The sequence below is a fragment of the Culex pipiens genome, chromosome 3, assembly GCF_016801865.2.
Source record: "Culex pipiens pallens isolate TS chromosome 3, TS_CPP_V2, whole genome shotgun sequence".
In the NCBI taxonomy this organism is placed as follows: domain Eukaryota; kingdom Metazoa; phylum Arthropoda; class Insecta; order Diptera; family Culicidae; genus Culex; species Culex pipiens.
In genome coordinates, this window is record NC_068939.1 from 27,538,439 (window position 1) to 27,566,416 (window position 27,978).

The window sequence follows — 27,978 nt, forward strand, 5'->3', positions numbered from 1 at the left end:
AACAAAAACTATTAATTCCAACTGCTGACAGAAAACAATAAGAACGAAATTTTATTACAAACTCAAGAGGAACAAAAACAGCCGATTTGACGCGAAAAACAAAAACAGTATACAGAATAATCTCGTTTCTCGAAATGCACCTTCGCCTTGAAAAAAAAATATTACAGGACCGCCATCTTGCTCACTCTTTACGCGGCCATTTTGTTTAACAATCTCATTCGCTCTCTTCATCGACCACCACACTAACATACACACATAAAGTTGCTTTTGGTGCAGGTGTGGGTTTTTTTTTTGTTTGGAGGCTCATTAGTTGGATAACATCGAATTGGTTGGATCGGTTTATTTGACTGTTTGTTTGGAGGGACACACTTTCACAGTATCGTACAGAACGTGCGGAAGAATTTCGCTACAAATAGAGAAAGAGAAGGGAAAGAGGAGAAAGAGAGAGAGAAAGAGAGGGTGTAATAACACGTTGGAAAAAGGAGCGGGGTGACGTCAGAGGTTTACATGGGCTGGGCACGCACACACACGCACGATGAGGTGAGAGAGCAAATTTCCGAGAGAGGAAAGTTGATGCGTGGTGCACCGTGCGGTCGGAGAGAGCAAATTTGTTTTCAAAATGTTAGACGATGTGACAAAGAACAGCACAAAAGAGAGAGAGAGAAAAAAGAAAAGATGACAAATCCAAGTTCGGTTTCGCACTTTGCTTCAAAATTCATTGTTTATTTCAGACCTTTTCGCTTCGTACAAGGCAGACACGAAAGAAACAGATTCGTGAAAGTTGACTTTTTCGGTTTATTAGCTAGAGTTTGTGCGTGTAGTTTAAATATTTTATTATTATTTTTCGTTCATGTTTTTTTTAAATATTAAGTCGCGTGTTAAAAGAAAAATAAAGTGTATTTTGGCAGCATAAGGAACAGAAAAGAGAGAGAAAGAAGAAAAGGGTTTAAATAAGGGAAGGCAAAGTAGGTAGGGGAAAAAGAAAACATTTTGAAAACAAATTTAAACAGAAAAAGGGAGAAAAAATGTCACGTTTGGTAACGGGAAAAATATGAATGCAAAGAAACAATAGGGTTGGAGCGATAATTTTAAACTTTTTCTCTTCCTTTTTGTCGGTAAAGTAGAACTATTGTTAGAAGCTTGTTTGCTTACGTATAAAGAAGTAAAAAAAGAACAGCGACCACACAGGTAATAGTAGATTCGAGTATTTACACGTGTGCGTGTATTGATGCGTGTATGATTCAAAAAAGGTAGTTGAAGTTTTTACTTACACCAACGAATAAAACATAGTTTTTGTTTGCTTTTGAACGAGTGCCGGTAAAGTAGTAGTTGTGGTGGTGTAAGAAATGACGTATTATTGGTGGGCTTTACCTAATCGGGTGACTTTACTTTCCCGCTTGCGACGGGGTGGAACCGGTGGCGGAGCCACTGCTTCGGAAGTGACCGCTCCGTCCGTGTTGGCAGCGGCGGTCGTAACGGGTTCTGCGGAACGGGTTCTGGACAACGCCGGTGGTAGTGAGTGATGATGAGTGGCGACTGATGGCGTCGTAGTAGGCTTAGTAGCACTTGTAGTTGTAGTGGTAGAAGTCTTTGGTGGGGATTTGACAGCCGTTGCGGTCTTAGTGAGCACGGTTTTCGGCGCAGTAGGCAAAGATGGCGACGACAACGCATGAGTGACTGGAGGTGTGGCTGTGGGGGGCGTGGCTTGTGGTGACGAAAGACGCTTGCGACGGATTAATTTGACCGGTTCGGTGGATGCGGGAGTTTTACCTGCCATCGTTTCCTGGGCAACCTGCTGTTGCTGCGGCTGCGGCATCTGAGGTTTGGGAGAGGCTGAGACTCGTGGAGGAGTCGATTTGGTCGTCGGCACTTCTTCGGCTCGTGGTGGTGGCGACGAAGAAGTGGACGTCACTGGAGGAGGCGTGGCTTTCTGTTCGGTTTCCGCGACGGGGGCGGAGGTTACTTTGATCGGAGCGTCGACCTCGTCAACACTGGGGTCGTACACGGTTTTGGTATGCGTATGGGTCTTACCCTCGGGACTTTTCGTGGTGATGACCTGTTGGTAACCTGCAAATACTTTCTTGGTCAGTGTAGTCGTACTCGTCTTCGGATCGTACTGGACCGGCGGCGCTGGCAGTTTCGAACGCTTGGCACTCTCGTCCAGTTGGGCGGCCGCACTTGGACCGTCGTCCTCTTCCTGAATTGCCGGCTCGATTTGAACTGAATTCGCACGCGCACATACGGGATTTTCCAATTTGAGCGGGGTCAACAGGGTTTGGAAGGGTACACGAATCGGGATCATCACATTTGGAATTTCACAGACGGAGAGGGTACGGAAATAGGAAATCGAATTTTAGTTGAACGGTCGCTTTAGATCAATTAGAGGTTGTGAAAGAAAATCTTTAGCTTTATTATGGATCTCTTTCAGTTGTCACATAAAAAAATGAACACACCTTGTTTTCGCGCATTATTTATGTTTCACAAAACAAACACGAGCACAAACGAAAAGTTTGAAAAACAATGCATTTTTTTGTATTTTTTCTTAAGGTAATGAACACCGGTATTAGTTGGATCACAAAAATCACCACAAAACAAAACTGTCTCCCTCCGTCGTTGAATGCTGATGACACGCACACATGCACGAATGAGTGCTCTCGCGCGACGAAAGAGAGAGCGGAAATGAGAGCGAGAGTCACTCATTACTTTTTTTCCTGCTAATATCACCCCTGTTTGTCTCGATTGTGTTTACGTTCATTGTATGCTTGAGTTTGTTGTGATGATCGTATCGCGTTGGCTTGTTAGTAGTGTGCTTGTTTGTTACTTTGTTTTTCTCCTAAAAATTTTGCATAACTTTCGCTCATTTGCCTAAACACAGCTCACGAAATTGTCTCATTTCGTTCTGGTCGATGTTTTAGTCGATTTCTTCCGAATGACGGGCGCTGATGGAAAAGAGGGGGAAAGAGTGAAATATCACATTTTAGAATTTATTTTCAAACTCACATGATCCGAAAAAAAAGGAAAATAGAAGAAAAACGAACCCGATTCGAACGATATCACGTGTGACTAAAACAGTAACTCAACGAACTCAACCAACAACAAAAAAACGTATGGAATGGGGAGAGACGGGGAGCGGAGCAGCTAGCTTTGTTTGTAGTGGTAAACCAAACCAGACGCTTAGAGCAGGACAAACACGAACGAGGAGAGCACTCACAAACGAAACACGAACATAGATGAGAGACAGCGATTTGGGTTTGTGTAAGTATGTGTGGCGCGCACTCATCGTGATGAGAGCGTTGCGTGTAAAAGTAATGTGTGTGAGAGGAGAGAGTATGACGAATTTCGAAAAACCAAACATTGTAGGCGTTTCTTTATTGTATGTTTTTATTTATTATTTTCTCTAAGCCAGAACAATTTGATAAACTTTTGTTTTGTAATATCTAACGATTGTTGTATATAGTTATTTCAGGAGGTCACTTGACATCTTTCAGGAAACGATAAACACTTAACAAAGTTATGAAATTATTGTCGATCGTTTGCACTTGAAGACCTCCAATTGCGTTTGCACTAATGCGACATGCGAGCGAGCGCGTTTTTTGTGGGATGTTTCGAACAAAAGCACAAACATAACAGAAAACGGCAAATGATAATGAATGAGTGGGACCCAGGGAACTCATTTTCGATGCCTGTGCAGAACTGCCTTTTGCTTGATATCTTTATGGCACAATTTACTTTTGAAGCTCGTTACATTCTACAGTGATCCTTTTGGCTGTTTAGATCAGCACTAACCAGCCAGATTTTGTGTTATCAATTTAGTTGTCAATTTGTGCAGTAAGCAATAGTACTATCCCAAATAGTTTTTAAATCTACTGTCAAATTTTAATCACTTTTTGACTGAATCTAGTTTTTTCAAAGCAAAAAACAGCTCAATTTCAACCAACAAAAAACAACGTTTGCGCGATTTACCATTTCTAAAGATAACTAAATGAGTTACTGATGAGTTGAAAAACTGAAAGTCATTATATCCCGAGAGAACGCAGAGAAGCGAGTACTCATACCTCAAGGTACTCAGGTGATTATGTATCGAGAAGAGTGCCTTTCCGAAGGAGCGTGCAATTCTAATGAGTTACCAAGTGACGGGCGTCACTCTTCTCGAATACGATACGCCCTCAGATGATCGGATGAGTCGTGGGTGATGAGTTACCCACGAAACCCAGGAATACTATAGAGGGTTCGGTGCTCTAGTGCGGTCTATTCAACGGGTGCATTTTTTGTTGCTGTCTAGGTGTAAATGTGAGAGTTCGTCCGCGTCCGTTTGGAGTGGGAGGAGGTATTAGTTTTGGGTAGCCTTCGCGTACAGGATTTGACAGTGAGTGCCACCGATTCGTTTGCTTTGCTTGACCAGCTCCAGCGTTTTGAGTGCCTGTGGTGACTTGAGGCGTCGGGTCACTTTGGTGATTTTACCCTGCGGTTTCTTACCGCGATGGTCAGCACCGGCGGTCGGAGTGGCGGTCCAGCAAACCTTCTCCGGGTCAACTCCTGTCAAATCCTGGACGCGTCGGCGGGGTCGGGATGTGCGGAAAGAAAAACAGCAAAGAAGCGAGTCCAATTTCGGGCCAAATCGGGTGAAAAGCTGCCGCGAGATGGGCGTAATCGTCATCGGCGGTGGAGACGAGCGTAAAGCGTGTGGTCAATTACCTTCCTTCTTCTCGACAGGTACGTTGTCCTCGGGCTGCGGAGTGGGCGACCGGTCCCGCATGTCCCGTTTGGGCGTGGTGGACCGCGAGCGGGACTTGGACGAGTGGCGGAAGCGCATCGGAGCAGGACTGATGGCACGGACCGGGGTTGGCGGGGTCGATTCCTTGGCAGCGGCCGCGGCTGCTGCTTCGTCCAGGGTTTGCTTGATGCGACGCCAGATGTTGTCGAACGAGTCCCGTCCCATGTAGTCAATGTTGCCCGATTCCCAGCACTGGCGGCGCATGTGCTCCTCGTAGGCTTCCTGTTCGCTGGATTTCGGTTCACCGAGGTGCAGCTGAGATAACGCTCCGGCAAGGCCACTCTACGGAAAACGGAAACAAGCAAAGCGGAACATTTGTAGAGTTACCGTCTCGCAGTGGGCGTGGCTGCATGATGGAACTCAGCGCGCAGTAGGCGGGACTTGACTCGACGATCGAACAAACAAATGACAGCTCCGAGTTGTCAACTATGGAACACATAACAGAGTTCGAAATGAACGAAATTTTGCAACCTTAATATGTTGTGGTCAAATTCGCGTGCACCGAAGGTTTCGTTTGGTACCGAAAAAAAATGACAAAACATAATTTTGCTCTCTAACATTACGACAAACACGACAAACAAAGGATCCAGGATATTAGGAAATTTTCTTTACCATTTTTGTGCCTACCTCCGGGTCACGACATCCAGAATAATTCTCATGAACCACGGTTAGTCTACTCATTCCATGCAATGAAAACAGTTCAGAACAAAATGGCGGACTTGTCAAACAAAGCCATGCAGTTAACGTGAGAGTGAGTATGAGTGTATATGTGTTAGCAAAGAAAATCGGTTAGTTAAGCATGTGTTCCAGGTGGTGCGATTTCCGGCGCTCTGATTAGAATGATTATTGCGTTTCATGACACGGTTACGTACCCCGTCACCATCCTGATGTTGCTGTTCTGGTTGTGGGTGTGATTCTTGATGTTGTTGCTTTTGTTCCTGCTGATGGAACTCATTGCCGCCGCCGCCGCCACCACCACCACCACCATCGGCACTCACGCCACTCTCATGCCCCGTATGAGTTCCCCCCTGTGACTGATCGTGGTGCTGTTGTTGCTCTGCTGGATGGTGGTGATGGTGTTCCGCGTAGTGCTCCGGCTGCCAGTCGGAGGTCGGCGGCATTTGTGGTGCCGGTTGTGGCGGGTTTTCCCAGTGACCCTGCTGGTCACGGGATTGCACGTTTTCTACCCAGTGCTCTGTGCTCTGAAAAACATTAGCTTGGTGATGGTGATGCTCGTGATGAGGATGTTCGTGATGGGTATGATCTGATTGCTGCTGTTGTTGCAACCATTGTTGATGTTCCTGGTTGCGTTGGTTGTCCAGATACTGGAAGTACAGTCGTTCTTCTTCACGCTTTTGTCCTTCCAGAGCACGTCGTTCGCGCTCTTCGTCCTGCTTGCGCAGATAGTCTTCCCAGGGGTCTACGTACTCCGTCAGGGTCTCATAGCTGGGAATGAACTCTTCCCGCGCGTGCCAAGCTTGCGTGCCATAGTTACCGTTAGCGTCTAAGCCACCACCACCACCTCCATCACCAAATTGCTGACCACCCTGGTGGAAATGCTGTTGCTGACCTTGCGGTGCCAAGTAGTCGGTTCCCACCGACCGGTACGCACTACCACTGACCGGAACGGGCTTAATCCACGGATCAAACACGCGTTGCTGTTAGAACAAGGGGTGGGAACAAAACTCAAACTTCTTAGCACAAACAAACAGGAAGTTAGGCGGAAAGCGTGTCCTTACCGGACACCTCAGACAGTGGCAATCAACTAGGATGACAATACGGTGCTTGCAGTAGATCCCTTTATTTCGTCATAAAAAAGTAGTAAGATAACCAAAAAAAAAACAAATAAAACAAACTATTCATCATCAAAATCCGGCAAGGTTCGAGATTCTCTTCTCATGAAAAGTACTATTCACTCCTGGACGCTTTTCTGGATGCGGTCCCAGATGTTGGCGAAGGCGTCCCGGCCCGCGTAGTCCGCGTTGCCCTCTTCCCAGCCCTGACGCCGCAGAACCTGCTCGGTGCGTTCCTGTTCGGGCGTGCGGCGCTCGCCCAAGCGCACGTTCGAAATGGCCCCGGCCAGGCCGCGCTGTAACAAACACACGGGGAACACAGAGAGGGATATTTTTGGAAGGGCACATGGCACAGCAGGCGGCGCCGGCAACCATTTCGTTGAACGGGGATTTTGCTTGTTTTTGGTGGGCCGAAACGGGGATAGATCATGGTTGTTTTTTTGAAAAACAAATTTTGATCCCATTCTTCGAAATGGCCCCGACTTGGACTACTTATTCTGAAGAAGTATGAAGAGGCAACTCTCGCACTGAACCAGGGAGCGTTTTGCAAAGGCATTTATTAACTCCCAGAGACGGACGGGCCGATTTGAATCTTTGTCGAATTGGGCCAAAAATACTATGCAATTTTGAAAAATATACAAGAAACGATCATAATTGTTGGTTTAAGGTCAAAATCTATTTTTTTCCAAGAAAATGTTATTTTACGAAAACAAAAGTAATACTTACATTAAAAACAACTTTGAAGCTTCAAGCTTAATGTTTCCAAATCAAACAAAAATTTAATTTAAAAAATTGTTTCAAAAAACTCGACTCATATATCTGGAGAATGATCTGAAATTTGGTCCTCAAATTGAGTTTAGATTGCTGCTCTTATTACACACATCGAATGAGCTTACTTTTCTGAGCATAATGACACTTTGTTCAAGTATAAAAAGTTTTAAACAGATTTTTAAATTAGTTTTGCAAATGTTTTTTACTCTGACGATTTCTTCTATGGGACCACGGTTGACCGAGCAAAACACAGTTCTCTTGTTAGTTTGCAATACGTCGTAACAGCCATCGTGACCTCCGACACTTTGTTTTACTCTGAAACAAATCAATTTTTTATGGTTTTTCAACAAAGAGCATTTGAAAAACGTGCAGATGAACAATTCAAAGCAATTTTTGAATCTGATAATTATCTGATGATTTGTAAATTGATCGAGGACTGATAAAAAAAACTTAGTATTAAAAAGGTGTTCAGAAATAATATTATAAAAATCAAATAATATTTAAAAATTAGAAAGTGAGACAAAAAGCCTAATAGACAAAAGGTCGAACGAGAACAGATACAATGGACATTAAATCGACAAATGGTCGAAAGAACAAAGGGTCGAAAATATTTTTTTTTTTACAGGTTGATCATATTGTCTATTATTTTGTTGAAAATAACAATAAATAACATTTCTGAAGTTTTTTTAAAGGTCCAATAAACCAAATTGTCAGTTTTTGCCTTTGGGTATTTTTTAATACCCCTGACTCAAGGCGGTTTCAAAAACACCCAAAAAAGCAAAAACAGGAAATTTGGCTTATTGGACCTTTAAAAAAACTGCAGATTTGATTTTAATGAAAAAAAAATCAGTAAGAATAAAACGCAGATTTAAAACCTTGTCGTTTTTCCTACAGAATTTGGCCTACAGATAAAAAAAAATAAACCAGCAAAACAAAAAAAACTTTTAAAAGGACTGGCAAAAAGAATAGAACTGAATTTAAAAAAATCGAACTCAATCAGAGCTGAGGGACAGAAAATTCAAATAAAATTATTACTAGCATACAAATCTGCTCATGCTTGAAGCTTGAAAGAATGAAAGCAGTTAAAATAAATTTATAAAACAAAACAAAGATAAAAAAGGATTTTAAAGGAAATCAATGATCATGATTGACATTAGCCTTTTTCTTATGAAACATTAAACAAAAATTTCCTCATCCCGACTCCCGAAACTATTTATTACAGAAAAAAAATATTTCACGTAAATTAAAAATTAAAAAAAACTGCTTTAAAAATTCTAGAAAAACAAGAAAATATGTAAAGTAATAAATTTTGCAAAAAAAAAAGTGTGAGGTTACATATTTTTTCTAAGAAACTTTTCAAAACTTGCTGAAAACTGAAAAAAACTGACAAAACAAAGAAGTATGTATTCTTTACAAAAATATTAAGCATGTATAGATTTATTAAAATATTGACAAAGTCTCTAAAAGAACAATATCAAGCTTTTAAAAGAATTGTTCATGTTTAAAAAAATATCTAAATGGTTTGTGCAAGGGTCCTAATCGCTCCAAAAAGACTCATTCACTCGCGGTTACAAATCGAACGCGACGAAAAACTGCTCCGATGTATTCCTACGGTCACTTCCACTCCAAACGCACTCTCTCTTTTTGCTCTCGCTCTCACTCCAATCGGGTACTACAGCGAGTGGTTCAGAGAGAACGATTGTGTTATGGCGATCAAAGCTGACTCAAAATAGTTAGCAATCGGCTTTGTTTTGATCATTAATTAAACTGCACAAGATTAAAGACACATTTGACAGCCATTTTCACCATGCCAAATATAAATTGACGGCAAACTGTTGTAGCGCAGGCCAAGTGAGCGCCGAGTTGATATTTTCCTAGATTCTTTCCTCTCTGCACATATTCGTTTGTGACTCGGGTCGACGGACGGAGTAGGGAAGCGTTCTTTTATTACGTAACGCAAAAATTGTGTTTTGGACCACCTCCCCCTCGCTCTTAACATTTTTTTTTAATTTTGTATGGAGCGTAACACGGCCTTCGACCAACTCCCCCTCTTGCCCCCCCAACTGCGTTACGTAATAAAAAAACGCTCTCAGGCAAAGAAATTCCCGAAGTACTTGTTTCGCTGTGTGAAGCGATTGCCCGAGGCGCTGGTAGCTAGCGGGTCTTGTTCGCTCGTGAAGGGTTGCACGCTCCAGTCGGCAAAGATTCGTTCGGCGATGAGTAAGTGATTTCTGATCAAGAAATCAGGACACTAGGATTTGTCCTATTTCGATCTATGGATTTCGAACATTTGGTATTCAACCTAATGTCCTTCGACCTTCTGTCTCACGTTCTAAAAGGTAGCATCGGGCATTAGGTTCGTATTATATTCACATAATTCAGAGATTAGAGTTCGCAGTCGACCGATCAATAAAGTGTAAATATTCGATTTTCCTTGGTTTCAATTTTATCAAAAACTTTTGCAGTATCATTCCTGAAAGACTCGTAGACACACATTCATTTGTACTTTTCGACTTAGAACCGAAAACTTAACAAATCTTTGTCTATTTGCTATTTGAAAAAACACCTTCCCGGGTCACAGAAATGTATATGAAATGTTGTGATGAGATTTGAGGAGGCACCATAAAGAAACTTAATCAAACTTTCAAAACGCAAGGTATTTAAAAAATGGCGTAAAACTAGGTCAAATTATTAAGTTAATTCACTTCTATTCTGTGGGTAAAAGGAAATTAGGTATAAGTTTATAAAAATTGTTGAGCTATTGAATTTTATCAATACATATTACTAAATTACAAAATCACCAACAAAATGGCAAAGTTTAGCAGTTAGCAACTTTCAATTCCTTGCTCAACCAACACCTGACAATTGGCGCCATCGATTAGGGCTAAAAATATCCCCCCACCAAATCCGTGCTCACCCAGCCAACCTTGCCCGATTGGTACATAATAGGTGCAGTTTCACGGGCAATGGCAGTACCGAATTAAACCCTGTCCGTCCGTCTTCTGGTGCTTGCACAGGTGTGTAACCGATCTAAAATAAACCAATTAATACGCGAAAATCCGCGACGACAAAATTGAAGTCCCACGTGACTGACTGGTGACGGCGACGGGCACACCCTCTTTCAACAGACTTGTGATGATCTGCCCATTAATGGTCTAGAGCGACGCTTTAGTGTATAATCTGGTCTGGCAGTCGCGTACAATTTAGAATTAAGAAGCTCTTCTAATTTTGGGCTGACCGACGACGAACCACTCAATATTGTCATCCTAATTCATTCACTGTTTTTTTTTTGTTTTTTTTTTTTTTGGGAAGGGAAAACTACAAGCGATCGAGATCAAAGGTTTGATTTTATAGTTGCAATTTTGACCTTTGATTGCGATGTTAAGTGCAAATTAAGGTTCTACAGATATTTACAAAAGGGGTGGGGGGATTTTTGGGAAGGACACAAACATCTACGAGAGGGGGATTTAAAATTTTGCGGGGATTTTAAAGCGGGATAAAACTGTACAATTTGAGGTAAATTTGCTTAAGCGTGTGTGCGTGTACATAAACGTGTGTCTGTGGATTACGAGAGTTAATAAAAGCGTTTGCAAAAGCTCTACAACTACTGCTGTTACTAAATACTAGTACTGGAAACAACTGAAGAAAGAAAGCATGGTAACGAAACACCAACTCACTAAAGCGGAAGTAATTCAAGCAAGCTTCCGCGCGATTCTTACCTGTTGACTCACGTCTAGTTTATTCCTAAGTAGTTCAGACTTGAAAGCAGAAAACATGTTCGTTTTTTGGGCTCTGGCAATACTCTAGCTTGACTGACTCTTCTCACGGGGAGGGCTCAGGATTCGGGAGAAGGGGAACAAGCGAGCTTGTGTGTTGCGTGTTCAGTGCGATTTGAGGGGGGGAGCATTGCCTCAAGAACGGCTGGACTTACCATATCGGCGCTAAGGCGCGAGTGGACGTCTTCGCAGAAGATGTCCCACCAGAACTGCAGGAAGTTGGCCAGATGCTGGTAACCGCCCGGGATGTAAACCTTGCGCGTCTCCGAGTTGAAGTTCTGCAGCCACGGTTTGGCCGTGCCGATAAAGTGAAGGATCTTGGTGTTTTGGCCGAATCTACAAGCAAAAAGAAAAAAGGTCACAAGGATTCCCAATTTGGCCCAAACTCCCACTACTACTACTCACTGCTTAAATGCCGGAAGGTACGAGTAGGACGCCACCGACGAGGTGTTGTACACGAACGGCAAGTGCTTTGCAATGTCCTTGTGGGCCCAGTCGGAAAAGTACGAGTTGAGCAGGCCCTGGTCGCCGCCGTCGAAGCTGCCGTGCGACACCGCGTACTCCATCAGGCTGCTGAACGTTTCCAGGTTCGGCTTGTACACGTACACGCCCGAGTTGAAGCAGTCGGGCCAACCGACGTCCGGAGCGGCCGACAGTTCCTCCCGCTCGAACAGCTCGTCGCAGTTCCGAAGGACCAGGGTGTCCGCGTCCAGGAAGACGCACTTCTCGTACTGCGTGAGGCGCCAGCAGTGCAGCTTTGTGAATGTGATGCCCAGCTCGGGACGCTTCAGCAGGGCCAGGTTGCTTTTGTCCTTCGAGTCGAGCAGGTTGACCTCCTCGACCAGGTTGAACACTGTGCGCAGTTTGTTCCTGAAAATTTATTATTTATTTGTTATAACTTGGTTTGGTTTGTTATCTAATTTTCAAATATTTTTGATATTGGTTAAATCCGATGTACAGTAACGTTGCTGGATTTTCATTAATTTATTCTTTTAGTAACGCCCATAGATTCCAGCAAAAAAAAGGAGATTTTTGCAAGGATTTGCTCATTAATTTTGAAATTCATCAAAATTATACAGAAAGTTTCACTTTTTAATAGTCATTTTTTTTTCAACTTCGTTTGACGCTTAAAATTTCAAATAACTTCAAATTAAGTTAAACACATTAAACTAGAGCTTCCATTTTCCCAGGGTTACAAAATTCCCGTGAAACGGTAAATTTTCAACAAATTTCCCGGGAAATTTAAAACTTATCGGAAATTGTTCTGATCTTGGTTCTGATTAATATTCTTCGACAAAAAAAAGTGCGAGGGTCAATTAATGACTTAACCGCTTGCAAAAACATTTTCAAGATATCATTTTTTTTTTGTGCAGTATTATTTTTCATCAGTGTTTGGACAGCGTGTAAAATGAATCATGCTTGAAAGTCATAAAATTGCTATTAAATATGGCTTTGTGAACAGTTTGAGAGAAATTTGATAAAGAATTATTGAGACGACGTTGAAATGAAAAACAAAAATCATGAAGAAAATATGGATTTGCTGGCAAATCTTTTTTTTTCAGAACAAATCTTACTTCTTTGAGCTCATGAATAAATAGATAAGCATTGAATTCACCTTAAAAATCTGCCTTTTCACTAGAAATATCATTTTTATGAAATCACAACTCAAAGTTTTTAAATATTTGGAGCGAGATTTTGAAATATGTTTGCATTTCTTGAACAACTTCTATATAATACGAAGTTGTTTTTCAATTATTCAGCTTAATAAATGACTTTGGCTAATAGAATTTTCATAGCAATAAAAGTAGTTTGGACGCTATTTCATATTGAACCTCTTACGCCCTTGTTAGCTCAAATGTTAATTCTTAACATTAAACTGCTAACACTTTTAAACAAATTAGCCAAATACTTTTTACACAATCCTCTTTGATACATCAAATGATATCTTTTCAATTTTCATCCAATTTGACCATGGTAAACAAAATAGTAAAAAAACTTTATTTTATCTTGACATTTTCAGACGAATTGATAAGTTATAAGAACATTAAATTGAATTGAATAAAATAAAATTGAGTTTTTTCATTAATATTTTCGGAAAATTAAAAAAAAATGTGCAAGAAGTTAGGACAATGCATCCTTTTACTTGAATTTTTTGAACATTTTTTTCCGGGAATTCCCGAGATTTTTTTTCCGGGACTGGAAATTGGACGCTCTACATTAAACAGGACAATGTCTTAGTTTCTGATTTACAAAATTCCAAATTCTCAAAATTTCAAAATAACCTAGAAGCAAGCAAAATTACAAGGAAGAAGCACATATTTTTTTAAAACTTTAACAAAATTCCGGATATTATTAAAAGTTCTGAACTTGAGGTTTAATTCCCAAGAAAAGTTTTTTTCGCGGTTGGTTGTAGGAGTTGTTTTCTGAGGAACGTGAAACAAATATGTATATAACATTTTTTAATTTTGTTGGTTTGCAGTTGTTAGACAAACTTTAGAAGCACTACACACCACACCAACATTTTTTTAGATTCAAAACCTAAAACAAAAAAAATAATTAAAAAAAACAGTAATTTGAATGATAGACAGACACATAATGATCCTCCCATTGTTTTTTATTCCTTTTTTTGTTAAGTTTCGAATTTTTAGATTTTGGAACACTTTGGATTTTAGAATTTGCAAAAATATATTTAATTTTTTTCATTTAATTTTGTGTGGTTATTTTTTAACTCCACTAAAATACCCTTCCATGTCAAATAAATTCCCTGATCATAATTGGAAAGGTCTTCCTTTGAGCTTACTTTGAGATCAAAATGCCAAGGTTCAATCAAAAACTTGATTTTTACATTTTTGTTCAAGTTTGTTCAGAGCATCTTATGAACGTGTAGAATTTCTTCTTTTAAACCTGGCCAAAAATCCATTTTTCATCCAATTTTTGATCTTTAAAAAGTATTGGAAAGAAGAACTTTCAAAAATTAAGAAAATTATAAGGTTGGAAGCGTGACTTGTTATATGTGCCTTTTCCTATGTTTAAAAAAAAATGTATTTTTTCTGGGGTCAACTTTGGCTGTGTTTCTAACTAAAATTTCCCCCCAAATATGTGAAATATGTAGAGCAATTCTCTACGAAATCGGTCTTTTTTCTTAAATTTGAATTTTTGTATTTTTTAATCCGACTGAAACTTTTTTGGTGCCTTCGGTATGCCCAAAGAAGCCATTCTTAAATTTGAATTTTTGTATTTTTTAATCCGACTGAAACTTTTTTGGTGCCTTCGGTATGCCCAAAGAAGCCATTTTGCATCATTAGTTTGTCCATATAATTTTCCATACAAATTTGGCAGCTGGCCATACAAAAATGATGTATGAAAATTCAAAAATCTGTATCTTTTGAAGAAATTTTTTCATCGATTTGGTATCTTCGGCAAAGGTATGGATATGGACTACACTGAAAAAAAATTATACACGGTAGAAAAAAATTGGTGATTTTTGATTTAACTTTTTGTCACTAAAACTTGATTTGCAACAAAACAACATTTTTTTTTATTTTTTTTTTTTTTTTTTTGATATGCTTAGAGCCAACTTTTCAAAAATTTCCAGGTTGTGCAAAAAGTCTTTGAGCGAGTTATGAATTTTTAAATCAATACTAATTTTTTCAAAAATCGAAAAATTGGTCGCAAAAATTGTTTAACTTCATTTTTTGATGTAAAATCAAATTTGCAATCAAAAAGTACTTTAGTGAAATTTTGATAAAGTGCACCGTTTTCAAATTAAATCTATATTTAGGTGACTTTTTTGAAAATAGTCGCAGTTTTTTAAATTAGTGCACATGTTTGCCCACCTTTGAAAAATATATTTTTGAAAAGCTGAGAAAATTCGCTATATTTTGCATTTTTCAACTTTGTTGATACGACCCTTAGTTGCTGAGATATTTCCAAGCAAAGGTTTAAAAACAGGAAAATTGATTTTTTCTAAGTCCCACCCAAACAACTCACCATTTTCTAATGTCGATATCTCAGCAACTAATTGTCCGATTTTCAATGTTAAAATATGAAACATTCGTGAAATTTTCCGATCTTTTCGAAAAAAATATTTTCAAAATTTTTAAACCAAGACTAACATTTCAAAAGGGCCAAACATTCAATATTACGCCTTTTTAAAATGTTAGTCTTGGTTTGAAAATTTTGAAAATATTTTTTTCGAAAAGATCGGAAAATTTCACGAATGTTTCATATTTTAACATTGAAAATCGGACCATTAGTTGCTGAGATATCGACATTAGAAAATGGTATGTTGTTTGGGTAAGACTTAGAAAAAATCAATTTTCCTGTTTTTAAACCTTTGCATGGCAATATCTCAGCAACTAAGGGTCGTATCAACAAAGTTCAAAAATGCAAAATATAGAGAATTTTCTCAGCTTTTCAAAAATATTTTTTTCAAAGGTGGGCAAACATGTGCACTAATTTAAAAAAAATAAAAAACTGCGACTATTTTCAAAAAAAAGTCACCTAAATATGGATTTAATTTGAAAACGGTGCACTTTATCAAAATTTCACTAAAGTACTTTTTGATTGCAAAATTGATTTTACATCCAAAAATGAAGTTAAAAAATTTTTGCGACCAATTTTTCGATTTTTTGAAAAAAAATCAGTATTGATTCAAAAATTCATAACTCGCTCAAAGATTTTTTGCACAACCTGGAAATTTCTGAAAAGTTGGCATTTGATGTCCTCTAAAACATATCAAAAAATAAAAAAAAATAATAATAGTGTTTTTTTGCAAATCAAGTTCAAGTGACAAAAAGTTAAATAAAAATCACCAAAATTTTTTTTACCGTGTATCATTTTTTTCAGTGTTGTCCATATCCATACCTACAACTTTGCCGAAGACACCAAATCGATGAAAAAAATCCTTCAAAAATACTGATTTTTGCATTTTCATACATCATGTTTGTATGGCCAGCTGCCAAATTTGTATAAAAAGTTATATGGACAAACTAATGAAGCAAAATTGCTTCTTTGGGCATACCGAAGGCACCAAAAAAGTTTCAATCGGATTAAAAAATACAAAAAATATTGAATGACCGAAATCTGAAAGAACTGCTCTGTACTAGACTATGCCTCTAATATTTTTTTTTTAAATTTAAATGATAATGGTATCGTTTCATAGTATAAATGTGAAAAACAAGCAAAAAACTAAAAATGACTGTAAAAACATGAAAAATTTAGATAAGCAAAAGGTAATGATAAGAGTAATAGAGTAAGCCAAATACTTTCAGAAACAAACATAAATTGAACAAGATAAATTTAAATACTAAAAATGAAACAAGAGAAGTAATTTTTTCGTAAAACTAAAGTTGATCAAAATGACCTGCTAAACACGCGAAAAAGAAAAAAAAAAATCGGAAAAAATCGGGCAAAAATTGGATCTATGTCCGCTGAAACACTACTCACTTCATCGACTCGGACACGCCGGGCGTTATCAGGACGGCCAGCTGGTGTGCCGTGTGGACCCGCTTGAGCGAGTGCGCCACGACCAGGGCGCCCAGCGAGTACGAATCATTGGTCGCTAGCGTCACCCAGGCGAATTCTGCAAAGAGACAAGAGAAAGGGAAGGGGAGAAAGAAATATCAGAATCACAAGAATGTTTAATTGCTATATTACACAATTTCAACTTTCGATTATTTTTAGGCCGACAAACGCAAGTGAAGCTGTGTGACGCAGAATGTTCGGCTTTCCGTTTCATTTCACTTTTTTCCCCCCTCAAGATTTTCATAATGAGAAAGAAAGCAACGAGAAAAAGGCGAATCAACACGTGGGAGTCGAACAGGGGATGAGATAATGAATTAAATTAATAGAACCCACAGCATTCTCCAAAAGTTTGACGAGGCGTCCCCAAGCTGCTCAAGAAATGAGTTCAATTCTGATTTTAGATTTGGACTATTTCCCAAGATGATGACAGTGAGATGACAGGAACATGATATATTTTATTGATAAATCTTGTTCCCATAGCGCTCATCTAACATAATCCAAATGGGCAATAAAGTGGCACTATAAAGTCGACTAACGTCGTTGACGGTAAATAAAAACTGAAGTTTTTTGTATTTCTGCAGGATATTTAGGATTATGTTCACCGTTCCATAACAACAATTATTCTTTATGCTATAAAAAGTTGTATTTTTAAACTGCCAATATCACATGACAGTATTTCCAGATCTTCAACAACACTCATTCATCCAGTCACTCACTCAATCATTCACTCACTGAGTCACTAATAATTCAGTTTTCTGAGTTGATGATTCTCAATAATTGAAATCACAATCCTCACACCAATTTCACGTTGCTCAAACTGTAACCGATTCAACGCCCCTTTACCGGATTCACCGTCATTAAGAATCCCATCCCAAGAAAAATAACTCAAAGACCGGGCATCCACCGCAGCGTGGCGCGACAGGCGCGTGTGATTTTAAATTTAAGAAAGAACATAAACAAATCGCGCTCAAATGTCTCCCGGCGTCTTGTCAGACGAACGCCGCCGCCGCCGGTCGTTACATCGCATTGAGATGAGGCAATCCCGGCCCAGTGATTAAACCCGTTGACCAAGGCCTTGAAATTCCCGCGCTCCCATCGAAGCATGCGGCGCGATCGGCTTGCACTCGACTGCGATTGACGTTTCGAAAGTCAACCCTGAGGAAGTCGATGCGGTTTTAGGGAGCGCATCCAAGATGGCGGTTTGCTTGCAACTTTGTGATGCAGTCACGACAAAGTCAGCATCCGTACGGTCGCAGTAGTCTGGTAAATAAGCGGAATGAACCGATAAATGGCGCGAAAATTAAAAATAGAAACCGTTGTTGGCCGCGTGCGTGCGTATTTGTGGAAGCACGCCGCGGACCACGCGCTTAATCTGTCACAATAAAAATCAAGCGGTTTTATTAGAAGTGACTTTCGGGGTTTTAAACATTGTAGTTTGATCGTTTCAGATCAGCTACGATGACAAATACTCTTTTTGATCCTGGTAATCAGATACTCTCGACTCAAACTGTTCTAATCTTAAATGGATTGACATTAGCGATAACACTTCCTTGCCGTTTCATGTCTCAATTGCTTCGAGGAAGTGTCCCCTCAAGTTCTATCTAGCTAAACCGAACAAGCAATGCGATACCCTCCGCGACGAGGAAGAAAACTTGGTCATTCGTTTAAGCCGGTTGAGAAAAGTCTGAAATTACATATGGGCTGATGCTGGTACAAAACGAGTTTGAAGGTCTTTGCCATTCAGAATGCAATTGATAGAAGCCGACCTCTCGGCTTGATAATGAAGCGTGCCTGTTCCTGATGGGACCGGCATTTTACTTCTGTCTATTTCTGTCACATTCACATGCATCCCCCTCGACGACGACGACCCCGACGTTGTTGTTTTCATTCACAGTTTCGTGGCTGAGTGGTGATAACGGTGTGGCGTCCGCCCGTAACGATTGTGTAACACGGGGCACTATCAACTTGAATGTGCTGGACAATGTCAAGGGAGAGGTCTTTCTTCGTGCTTAGGGATTTGAGGAGTTGTTTTTAATTCTGAGTTCTTAAAAAAAATTAAGCAATAGCAGCAACTCACGAATTTCAAATTTGTTTGTTTTTTGTTCTGATGAAAGTTTATTGATCGATTCGTTATTTCCAAATAAGCCATTTTGCTTAATTGGTTTCTCCATACAAGGATACATTTCCTCACAAGTTTGGGAGCTTTCCATATAAAAGTGCTTGCTAAAAAATTAGGGGCAAAAAAAATATAAAAATTTAAATAACAAGCCAAGGTCTCAACATTTGAATGAAAAAAGTGATTTAAAGTGCATTTTTCACCTGCCCAGTTGTTTTGCAATCATTAGTTTTCAAAATATCCAAGTATTGAAGAAATTTTTTTTCGCCGAAAAAAAAACTTTTTGCGGTGCTGTACATTGGAATTCACAAAAATTGAAAATATTTTTGATCGATCCCAGACATGCTAAATATGATTTTAAACGCAGGAAAATGCATTTCTAATTGTTTTCAGTTGGTTAGACTTCTATTTCCTTTAAAATTTTGAAGTTCTCTGGTTTTTCAAACCGATTATGAAGGGGGGGAAGGGGGGGGGGGGGGGCGACATAAACTTTGAAAAATATTTGCAACGGTCTAAATCGAGTACAATAAATCAAAAAAAGTATCTCAGCTATTTTTTAATGGGAAGTAGTTTGTTTTACTAAGTGAGTAAAATTAATCCATACTCAAAAATCACAATTCTTTTAAACTTGTTTGAGAGAGTGTGGTTTGACCCATATTCATATTTGAAATAAAAAAAAACATGCAGAAATTATATTTTTCATGACAAATATCTTTTCTAAAATAAGTCATACTGGTTTCAGCTCTTGAACAAAATGGTACAGCTTTTTATTAACTCCTTAAAGCCATACTTCTCGTGTTTGTTTTACTTCAAGTTTTGAATAAATAACTTATTTCATTTTTTTAACACCTCTCAAACCATACAAAGTAGTCATGTAGTGTTTTTTAAGGTTTTATTATACCACATGATTTTCAGGTTTATTAATGACTTCATTTGAAAGTTTTTTCATGGCACAAAAACGTAATTCAAATTGTACGCACATCTCATTTATCATAGTAAACAAAAAATGTTAAACAAACTCTCTATCTTACTTTGGCAGTAAGGGGTTTTTAATTTTTTTTAACGAAAAAACACCAGTAATTCTATGAAAAATCATATCAATGTTGTAGTAAATCATTTTTATTATGCAAGATCTTTTTTCAGTTGCTTCAGGAATTAATATCATTAGAAATAAATGTCGATATCAAAATATCTGATAATCTGATACATATATGAACTTAACAATGAGTATAATTAAACAAAATAATGATAAGTTTTTTCATATTTTTTTTCAGAGCATTTTCAAAATATTGGTTCTAAAAAGCTAAGAAGTTGTATACTTCCGCTTGAATTTCGGGAATTCCCGGGAAATCACAAATTTACTTGGGGGGGGGGGGGGAGGCAAAAATACACCCAGAACTGGACATCGGCATACGAGAGGATAAAGAGCACGATTCGGTAGTAAAATGGTACTGTGTGCGGACTGAGAGGATAAATCCCGAAATTACTGAGAGTACTTTACTCATGAGTTCATCTTCAAAGAAAAAGTTCATCTATCAAAAAAAAAAGTACCGGTACCGAGACTCGAACCCAAGACCTTCGGCATATTGAACCGTGCCTTTGCTGTATGGGCTACCATGGTTCGGTGACTAAGTAGCAGTCATTTGTCCATATAAGCCACTCAATAGGATGAACTGTTCCAATGAACGAATGAACACACGAAAGGACTATACTCTCGCAAAATAGCACTTTCCTCACGTTTCTTTTCGTGAGGACTATCCCCTCGTTCTTTAACTTTGGGTGTATAAAAAAGTATAAAAAAATAAATTACGAGCCATGGTTTCAACATTTTAATGAAAAACGTTACTTAATCCACCGATGGTGGTTGGTGCCTTCCTCACAATTATGTACATATTTGTTTCTGTAGTAAGAATGTCAAACCTACAAATTTTATCTAAATTTTACTTCTTACAACATATCTACATGGAGTATGGGGTCTAGAAACCCAAAAATCATTGGACGTAATATTAGAACAACACCTACGGGGCTGTTTCATGAAAATTGTTCACTTTCAATAGTTATATTACTTTAAAGTTTTTTAAGCCTTAAGGCAGTAAAAAAATATATCTGTTCATTTTTCCCGGGAGTTTCAAATCAACAAAATCCCGGGAGCCAGATCTCCGGATAGATCCGAACAACTTTTTCATCAACATATTTGAGATCCGGCCTCTGAAATGTGTACAAATGACACTTAGGTGCTCATAACTTTTGATAGGGTTATCATATCTTCAATCTTTTGAGCTTGTTGGAAAGGTCTTTTGATAACCTATCCAACGATGGGTCGTATGATAGATCCGGACAACTTTTTCATCAACATATTTGAGATCCGGCCTCTAAAATGTGTACAAATGACACTAAAGTGCTCATAACTTTTGATAGGGTTATCAGATCTTCAATGTTTTGGGCTCATTAGAAAGATCTTTCAAATACCTTTCTAAAAATGTATGAGCAGACGGGTTTTCTTACAAAAACCACCCTTTTTACGATCTTTCAAACATTAGCCACAATCGTTTTTTTTAGCATAACTTTTGAAATACTTAACAAAACTTCATAATAGTTAATATAGGACCTGTGGGACCCTAAGACGGATCGAATGAGACCAGAACGGCCCAAATCGGTTCAGCCAGTCCGGAGATAATCGAGTGCATTTTAAGAAGTTCATTTATCGAAAAAAAAAATCATTTATAGCCTTCCCTCAGTAAGGTGAGGAAGGCAATAAGGGTTTTAAAATGCATTATACACCTATCCAGTTATTTTGCCATCATTAGTTTCCAAAATATCTAATTATTGATGATTTTTTTTTGTGGTGCTGTACATTGGAATTTCATAAAAATTCAAAACTTTTTTAAACATGCCCAAACATGCTAAATATGATTTTTTTTTTCATAAAATTATTTTTATTAGGTCCTTTTCGGTACTGGGACCTGGTTAGGACCGAGTCGGCTTTTGTAATTACATTTGGCTTAATAATGACAGAGGATCTTGTGTGTAAATGTTAGTGGGAGGCCCCCTGATTTTTAAGACCAATTTTAAAGGGGGGGCAACATAACCTTTGAAAAATATTTGCAACGGCCTTATAGTCATATCGTCATATCGTCAAACAATATTTCCAAAATCATGTTACGAATTAAAATCAAATTTTTGATTGAAAATTATTTAGCATATTTCTTGATAAAGTGCACCGTTTTCGAGTTATGAGCATCTAAAGGTAAACTTTTCCTTTTTTTAGTTTTTTTTTTTTTGCATTTTAAAAATAATTTACGCACTCCTGCAAAAAATATTTCCAAAGAAGCTGAAACAATTTTCCATAGTTTTCCTTTTTTGACTTTGGTTGCTGAGATACAGCTTCTATAAGTTAAAATTTTGGGATTTTTTTTTCTCAGTGCCATCTTTATCAACCCGCGATAGCTCTTGAACTAATGACAGGATTTCTAATGTTAAAAATGAAACTTTTGTAAAAAAAAATCTGCTCGTTACAATAAAAATGATAACGAAATTTAGAAAAAGAAAATATTGGAAAGAGCAGAAAATTTTACAAAAGTTTCATTTATCTGCATTGAAAATCGAACCAATATATTCCAAGAGGAGCACTCGTTTCAAACTCTTAGCAACCAGCAGTCCGATCAACAATTATGAAATAATTTGATTACAAAAATGGTCAAACTTGCTGTAATATTGTTTACAACGATTGTAAAAAAAAACGTTTTTTGATTTGGATGAAACTTTGTTTATGCATTACTTATGACAACAGAAGCAATTTTGCAATTTAGGGCGTTTGTCCACGCTCCATACAAAAAAAAATCTATGGACAATTGTCCACAATTGGGAGAGAGGGGGTTCGTGATTTCCAAAAAAAAGTGTCCACGTGGTTTATGGATGGGACAGTGGGTTGTAGAACAATGTTACACTCTAAAAACAAAACTTCAAAATGTTACAAAAACACGTAATTTTAAATGAAAGGGTTATCCTTCTAAGTAGCTTCTACGAACTTTCGCCATATTTTCAATGGCTTTATTTTTATTTGCGAAAAACTGACACCATTTAATTATTTCAAGCGGAAACAAAAGTAACAAAACGGTTCACAAATTATTCAAAATTACTCTCCTACACCCCCATCATCGTGCATCACTTGACTGAAGCTCGAAACAATCAAATTTTAAATCTCGGCAAAAGTCTGCATGTTTAGCTGACTCGCTGACCAGCATCAACCGAAGCCAGACGTTGTCGTCGGGTTTCGCTTCTAAAATTAATTACGCGTAGGATTTTCGAACTCGCGATGTGTGGGGTACGAGAAACGCGAAATTGTTAATCACTAGTCTGGGAAAAAGGCGCAGGAAAATTAAGTAAGAAGAAAAACTATCGATGTCATTCCGCGGTGTTTCGTGGAAAACAAGACAACCGAGATGATCTTGCACACGACTCTGACTGTGGTTCTGTGGTCAGAAATGCCGGAACGAAGAAAAAATACATTTAGAATCGGAACCAACGCCCTAGATCGATCCTGATCTACCCTAAACTAGAAAACAGATTCGATCTGAGAGGTATGAACTGAAGGTCGAAACGGCACTTCTAAGCTGCTCAACTCGTAAACTAGTTGATGTTTTTCTTTCAGCTAAGCCGCACACGATGACGGTGTATGTGTAAACGAGGGATGGTCTCGATTAAAGCTGTACTCCAAATGTAGTACCTAATTGACGCAAACCGCTGTCGATCGCTCGATCGCGCGCACATGATCACGGTTGTTTGTAAATTTGGCGCGACAAACGTTCGCGCCGTTGATGACCCGGGCGACGACGCCACCCGGACCGGATCACTGGGGCAATCGGCGTGGATTGTTTGTTATTTGAAGATTATGATGCGATAGTGCGAGAGAGATAACAATCGGTACTAAGTATAAAGTCGATAGTTTTGTTTGCTCCTTGATTAAGTGGCTTTGTTTACGAAAAGGCTGAGCTAACGGAAATAACTGCAACTATCAGCAACTTATCACTTCTGGACCAGCAAATATTAATATTAGTGATGAATGCTGTTTGGAAAGGGCTCAAAATTTACTGGAAATCTAAAATTCGTGGTACCCACTTTTTTTTGAAAACTGTTTTGCGATCCATTTCAGCCGAATTTGAGTGGTTGATTGCATATTAAGTTAAATCAATCGACAATCAAAAATTAGACAACAACAAAAAAAATAATATTTCGTAAAATTTTACTGGAAATTTTAAATTTGCGCTGTAAAAGTGCTTTTTATGAGAAATTTTAGCTACCTTTGTGTGGTTGATTGACTATAAAGCTAAATCAAACGACAATAATACATAAGATAACAAAACAATACAGCAATTCCCTACGAAAACAGTATGATTCGAAAAAAAAAGTTCTCCGATTGGGCTCAAAATTTTTCTGGTGGTTCCTTGGCCATAATAATTAGACCCGTATTTTTTTGTTTGGCCATTATAAGGTGGTCCGAAAAATGCCCATTTTCGTAATTTTTCGCAAAAACCACTTTTTTCAAAAAAACATATCTCCGCGCCATTTGATCCGATTTTAGCTGTCTTAGACGCACAAAAAAGGTGATTAGTTTGGCTATTTGGGAAAAAATAGTAGGAAGTTTCAAAAATCTAGTTTAACATTTGAAAAGGTCGTATGAAAACTTAAAATGCTGTTTTGAAGGCCTCGGTACCAAAGAGCCTATAGAGATATCCACGCGCGAGACTGTGTTAGTTTGTAACAAAATTTACACGCAGACATAGGCAAATCGAGTAGAAAGATTTGTCTGTCAAAATCAGCTGTGCCTTCGTTATACCAGGAGCACGTGGTAAACAGCTGGTTTTTACAGGCGATTTGTCTACTCGATTTGCCTATGTCTGCGTAAAAATAGTGTAAACAAAATCAGCTGCTTGGAATTCAGCCAATCACAATAAATCAAAACCAAAACAATACTTTAAATACAAATACTAACACAGAGTCATGGTGTGCGTGAGAGAAACCGTGGAGATCTCTATGTCTGATATTATTTTTACCTGATTCCTCGAAAAAATTTACATAACATATCAAAAAATGGTAAAATTATGTTTTCAATTTTCAGAGATACGAATTAAAAAAAATAAAAACTGCGTTTTTCGATGCGGAAAAAAAATGCGCCACGCGCAAAAATGGGAAAATGACGAAAACGGCAAAAACGACTTTTTTTAAAATACTCAACTTTTGGTACCCTAACATGTATAGGTCATCGCTGAAATTTTCAAGTTATCGCAGTTTTAGTGAATAAAGTCGATTTTTTGCCGTTTTCGTCATTTTCCCTTTTTTTCGCGTGGCGCGTCGAAAAACCAAGTTTTTGTTTTAAAAAAATTGTATCTCAGAAAATTGAAAACATAATTTCACCATTTTTTAATATGTTATGTAAAATTTTCCGAGGAATCAGGTAAAATATTATCAGACATAGGCTCTTTGGTCCCGAGGCCTTCAAAACTGCATTTTAAGTTTTCATACGACCTTTTCAAATGTTAAGCTAGATTTTTGAAACTTCTTACTATTTTTCCCAAATTGCCAAACTTATCACCTTTCTTTTGCTTTAATGCTTTTAGTTTATGTTGATTTTGCAATAAAGCTAAGGCCGATGCAAATATTTAAAAAAGTTTTTGTCCCTCGGCCCTGGTCGAGGTCAAGGGGGGGGGGCAGAAAAATAAAAAAAAATATAAAAATTTAAATAACAAGCCATAGTCTTCACATTTAAATGAAAAAAGTGTTTTAAAATGCATTTTACACTAGTTAAGTTGTTTTGCAATCATTAGTTTTCAAAAAATCTAAGATCTGACAAAAACAAAAATTTTATCGAAAAAAAAGATTTTGCATCGAAAATTTTCAAAAAACCTTAAGATTTTTTAATAAACCCAAACATGCTAAAAATGATCTTAAACGCAGGAGAATGTATTTTAATTTGATTTCAGCTGGTTGCACTTGAATTTTCATTGAAATTTTGAAGTTTATTGTAAAAATATTTTTTTTGCCCCCTGATTTTTCGGGCCAATTTTGAAGGGGGGGGGGGGGGTGACAAAAACTTTTAAAAATATTTGTACCAGCCTAATAATTTTAAAAAATCTCGTTATTGGGCCCTTTTAACTTTCCAACTGTTGTTCATAATGGGCCCTTTCTAAATGCAATTTCGAAAAGAACTGAAAGGGTACTAAAGCGCTGTCACCTGATTGTTGTTTTTAATGATGTTTATGGACCTTTTTGTTTAGTTAGAAATAATGAGGAATTCAGCGGAAATTTTGATAATTGGTAAAGTTTTGTGATTGAATGGTGTAGATAAGATATGTGAAACATAAAAATTCTTCAAAAGTGTACTGAACGGCAGCCGCGGGGCCGTTTTAAATATTGTATTTCGACGAAGTTTTTTTCTGCAGAAATCCTTGGTGAAACGTAAACCAAACTTTGTCTTGAAGTGAATTAGTGTTAAGAATGTATGAAAAGTTCACTTTATAACATAGAAAGTTCCTTTACCACGAAAAACTAACGGAAAAGAAAAGGGCACAATTGAACTTTTTTTTCTGGTTTGGAGTGAACATTTTTATATGCCCTTTTGTGTTTTTTGATTTTTTCAATAGGAAATTGTTTGCTATCAATCTGATCCATGAAGGTCATGTAGGGAGTGTACTTATGAATGGAATAGTGGAATAATCCCAAATGTTTACGTTTCGGTTTTGTGCCCTAATAAAATGTTTGGCTCGAATAATTTCTGTCAAAAAAGCCAACTTCCCTTCTACAGACGTACGATTCGAGTAAGGCCTTGTTTTGTTCTAAAACGACTTGGTAATCTAAACTAATGCGACTTCCTTCTGCTTTTCCAGTCTTAAGTCCTCGATTATAAAAGAAGCTCTTGTTTACTGCACTTGAGATTATCTCTCACGCACCCATCATGCTTCAAGCGCCACATTAGCTAATGCTTGCCCGGTGGTAATCGATTCCATTAGACTGATCCGACCCCACTAATCGATAGGTCACACACATGTTCCATGTTTCAATCGAGAAAGTTTTGATTAGGTATGCAAATATCGCACACTTTTTTCTCTTCCCTCCACCAACACGCGCACAAGGTCCTGTGCCAAGATTACACAACCTCCGACTGCTTCTGGTGTGTATCGAACTATATCTCAAGAAATCATTCATCGTTGACGGTGCAACTTTAAATGGTTCGCCCTAGAGCTAGTACAAGTGTAGTAGGCCGTGCTGCGGTGACAGCTCGCCGCGCGTCCAGTAAATTCTAAAAATAGGTCCCCGCGCCGGCCTTTTTTCGAGTGGATAATTCTTCGTTAAATGTTCTGTGTACCAGCAGCAGGCCACGGGAAGTGAGGAGCGCACTTGACTCTCGAGTAAATTCAGCTCAATTTCGATCCGATGCGCCTCTACTAATCTCCTCGTCGTACACTTTCAAGGTCATCGATAGGTCACCGAGCCGTGCTGCTGCTGCTTGTCATTTTGATTGGGGTTTCTTCTTTTCCACGATTTGCACACGTTTTTTTTTTTTGTTCCTTCATAGAAAGTTTCTGCCAAGTCCAGTTTCGAGGAATGCAAGCAGCGAAACGACACAAGAACAGACAGCAGAAAAAAGGTTAAGGAGGTGCTCCACTTACTCGACATCTTCGCTGGTTTTGGTTTGGATGCTGGGTCGTCGGACAAAATAGGCTAGAACCACAACGACGGACAAACACACACACGCGCGCGCGCTCGTTCACACACACACGGTTCGGCTTCTTCTTTAGATCCTTAAGATCCTAGTAGGCCACAGGACACCGCACGGGACCGGATCCACCAAACTAGCTTCTGCTGCTGCTGCTGCCCACCGACTACTGAGATGTGTTTTCGTTTCGCGACGATCTGCCACCCCGAGTACTAACTTTCTAGGCGCCGCGAAATGACAACTAGTGACACTGACTAAAAATACACGCACACACACACGGCAACCGAGAGAAATGAGCGACAGTTGTTAGTACAGAGAGAGCGCCTCACTCTCTATTTTCTTTCACTTGTGTGACGCGAGAAGCGGTACAAACACAAAATAATAAGGTTCTGAACTGCACTTTTGATTAGATTGGACTCGGCTCCAAAATTTAATCAACTCGAAGCGAAGACGTCCGATCACTTGGAACGCTCGACCGCGAATGATCCAAGTGGGCGGTGGACCCGAGG

General features: G+C 38.5%; 1 protein-coding gene across 11 annotated transcripts; it reads right to left on the reverse strand.

Annotated features, from left to right (window-relative positions):
• Positions 1-15: 15 nt before the first annotated feature.
• Positions 16-27,963, reverse strand: LOC120425495 (glycogenin-1). Of its 11 annotated transcripts, none has more exons than XR_005606539.2 (8): positions 27,423-27,963; positions 16,563-16,698; positions 11,520-11,984; positions 11,270-11,450; positions 5,647-5,976; positions 4,696-5,056; positions 1,272-2,220; positions 16-406 (listed from the first exon to the last, which is right to left on the reverse strand). XR_005606539.2 is itself a non-coding variant. In XM_039590046.2 (8 exons), the coding sequence occupies exons 1-8, from the start codon at positions 27,427-27,429 to the stop codon at positions 372-374; spliced, it is 2,364 nt and encodes a 787-aa protein (XP_039445980.1). In that variant the 5' UTR covers positions 27,430-27,963; the 3' UTR covers positions 16-371. The 11 variants fall into 11 exon arrangements, 10 of the variants coding, with proteins under 10 accessions (XP_039445980.1, XP_039445995.1, XP_039445988.1 ...); XM_039590046.2 differs by having other exon boundaries at positions 1,372-2,220; XM_039590061.2 differs by having other exon boundaries at positions 1,372-2,067; positions 27,423-27,962.
• Positions 27,964-27,978: the final 15 nt, after the last annotated feature.

Bases quoted from the DNA above. Each gene is read 5' to 3' on its own strand.
- LOC120425495 (XM_039590046.2), bottom strand. The intron at 5,977-11,269 runs GTAAGTCCAGCC...AATGTTTTTCAG, and splicing joins CGCGCCTTAGCGCCGATATG to AGCACAGAGCACTGGGTAGA. The intron at 2,221-4,695 runs GTAATTGACCAC...GTGCGAATTCAG, and splicing joins ACCTGTCGAGAAGAAGGAAG to TTCAAATCGAGCCGGCAATT.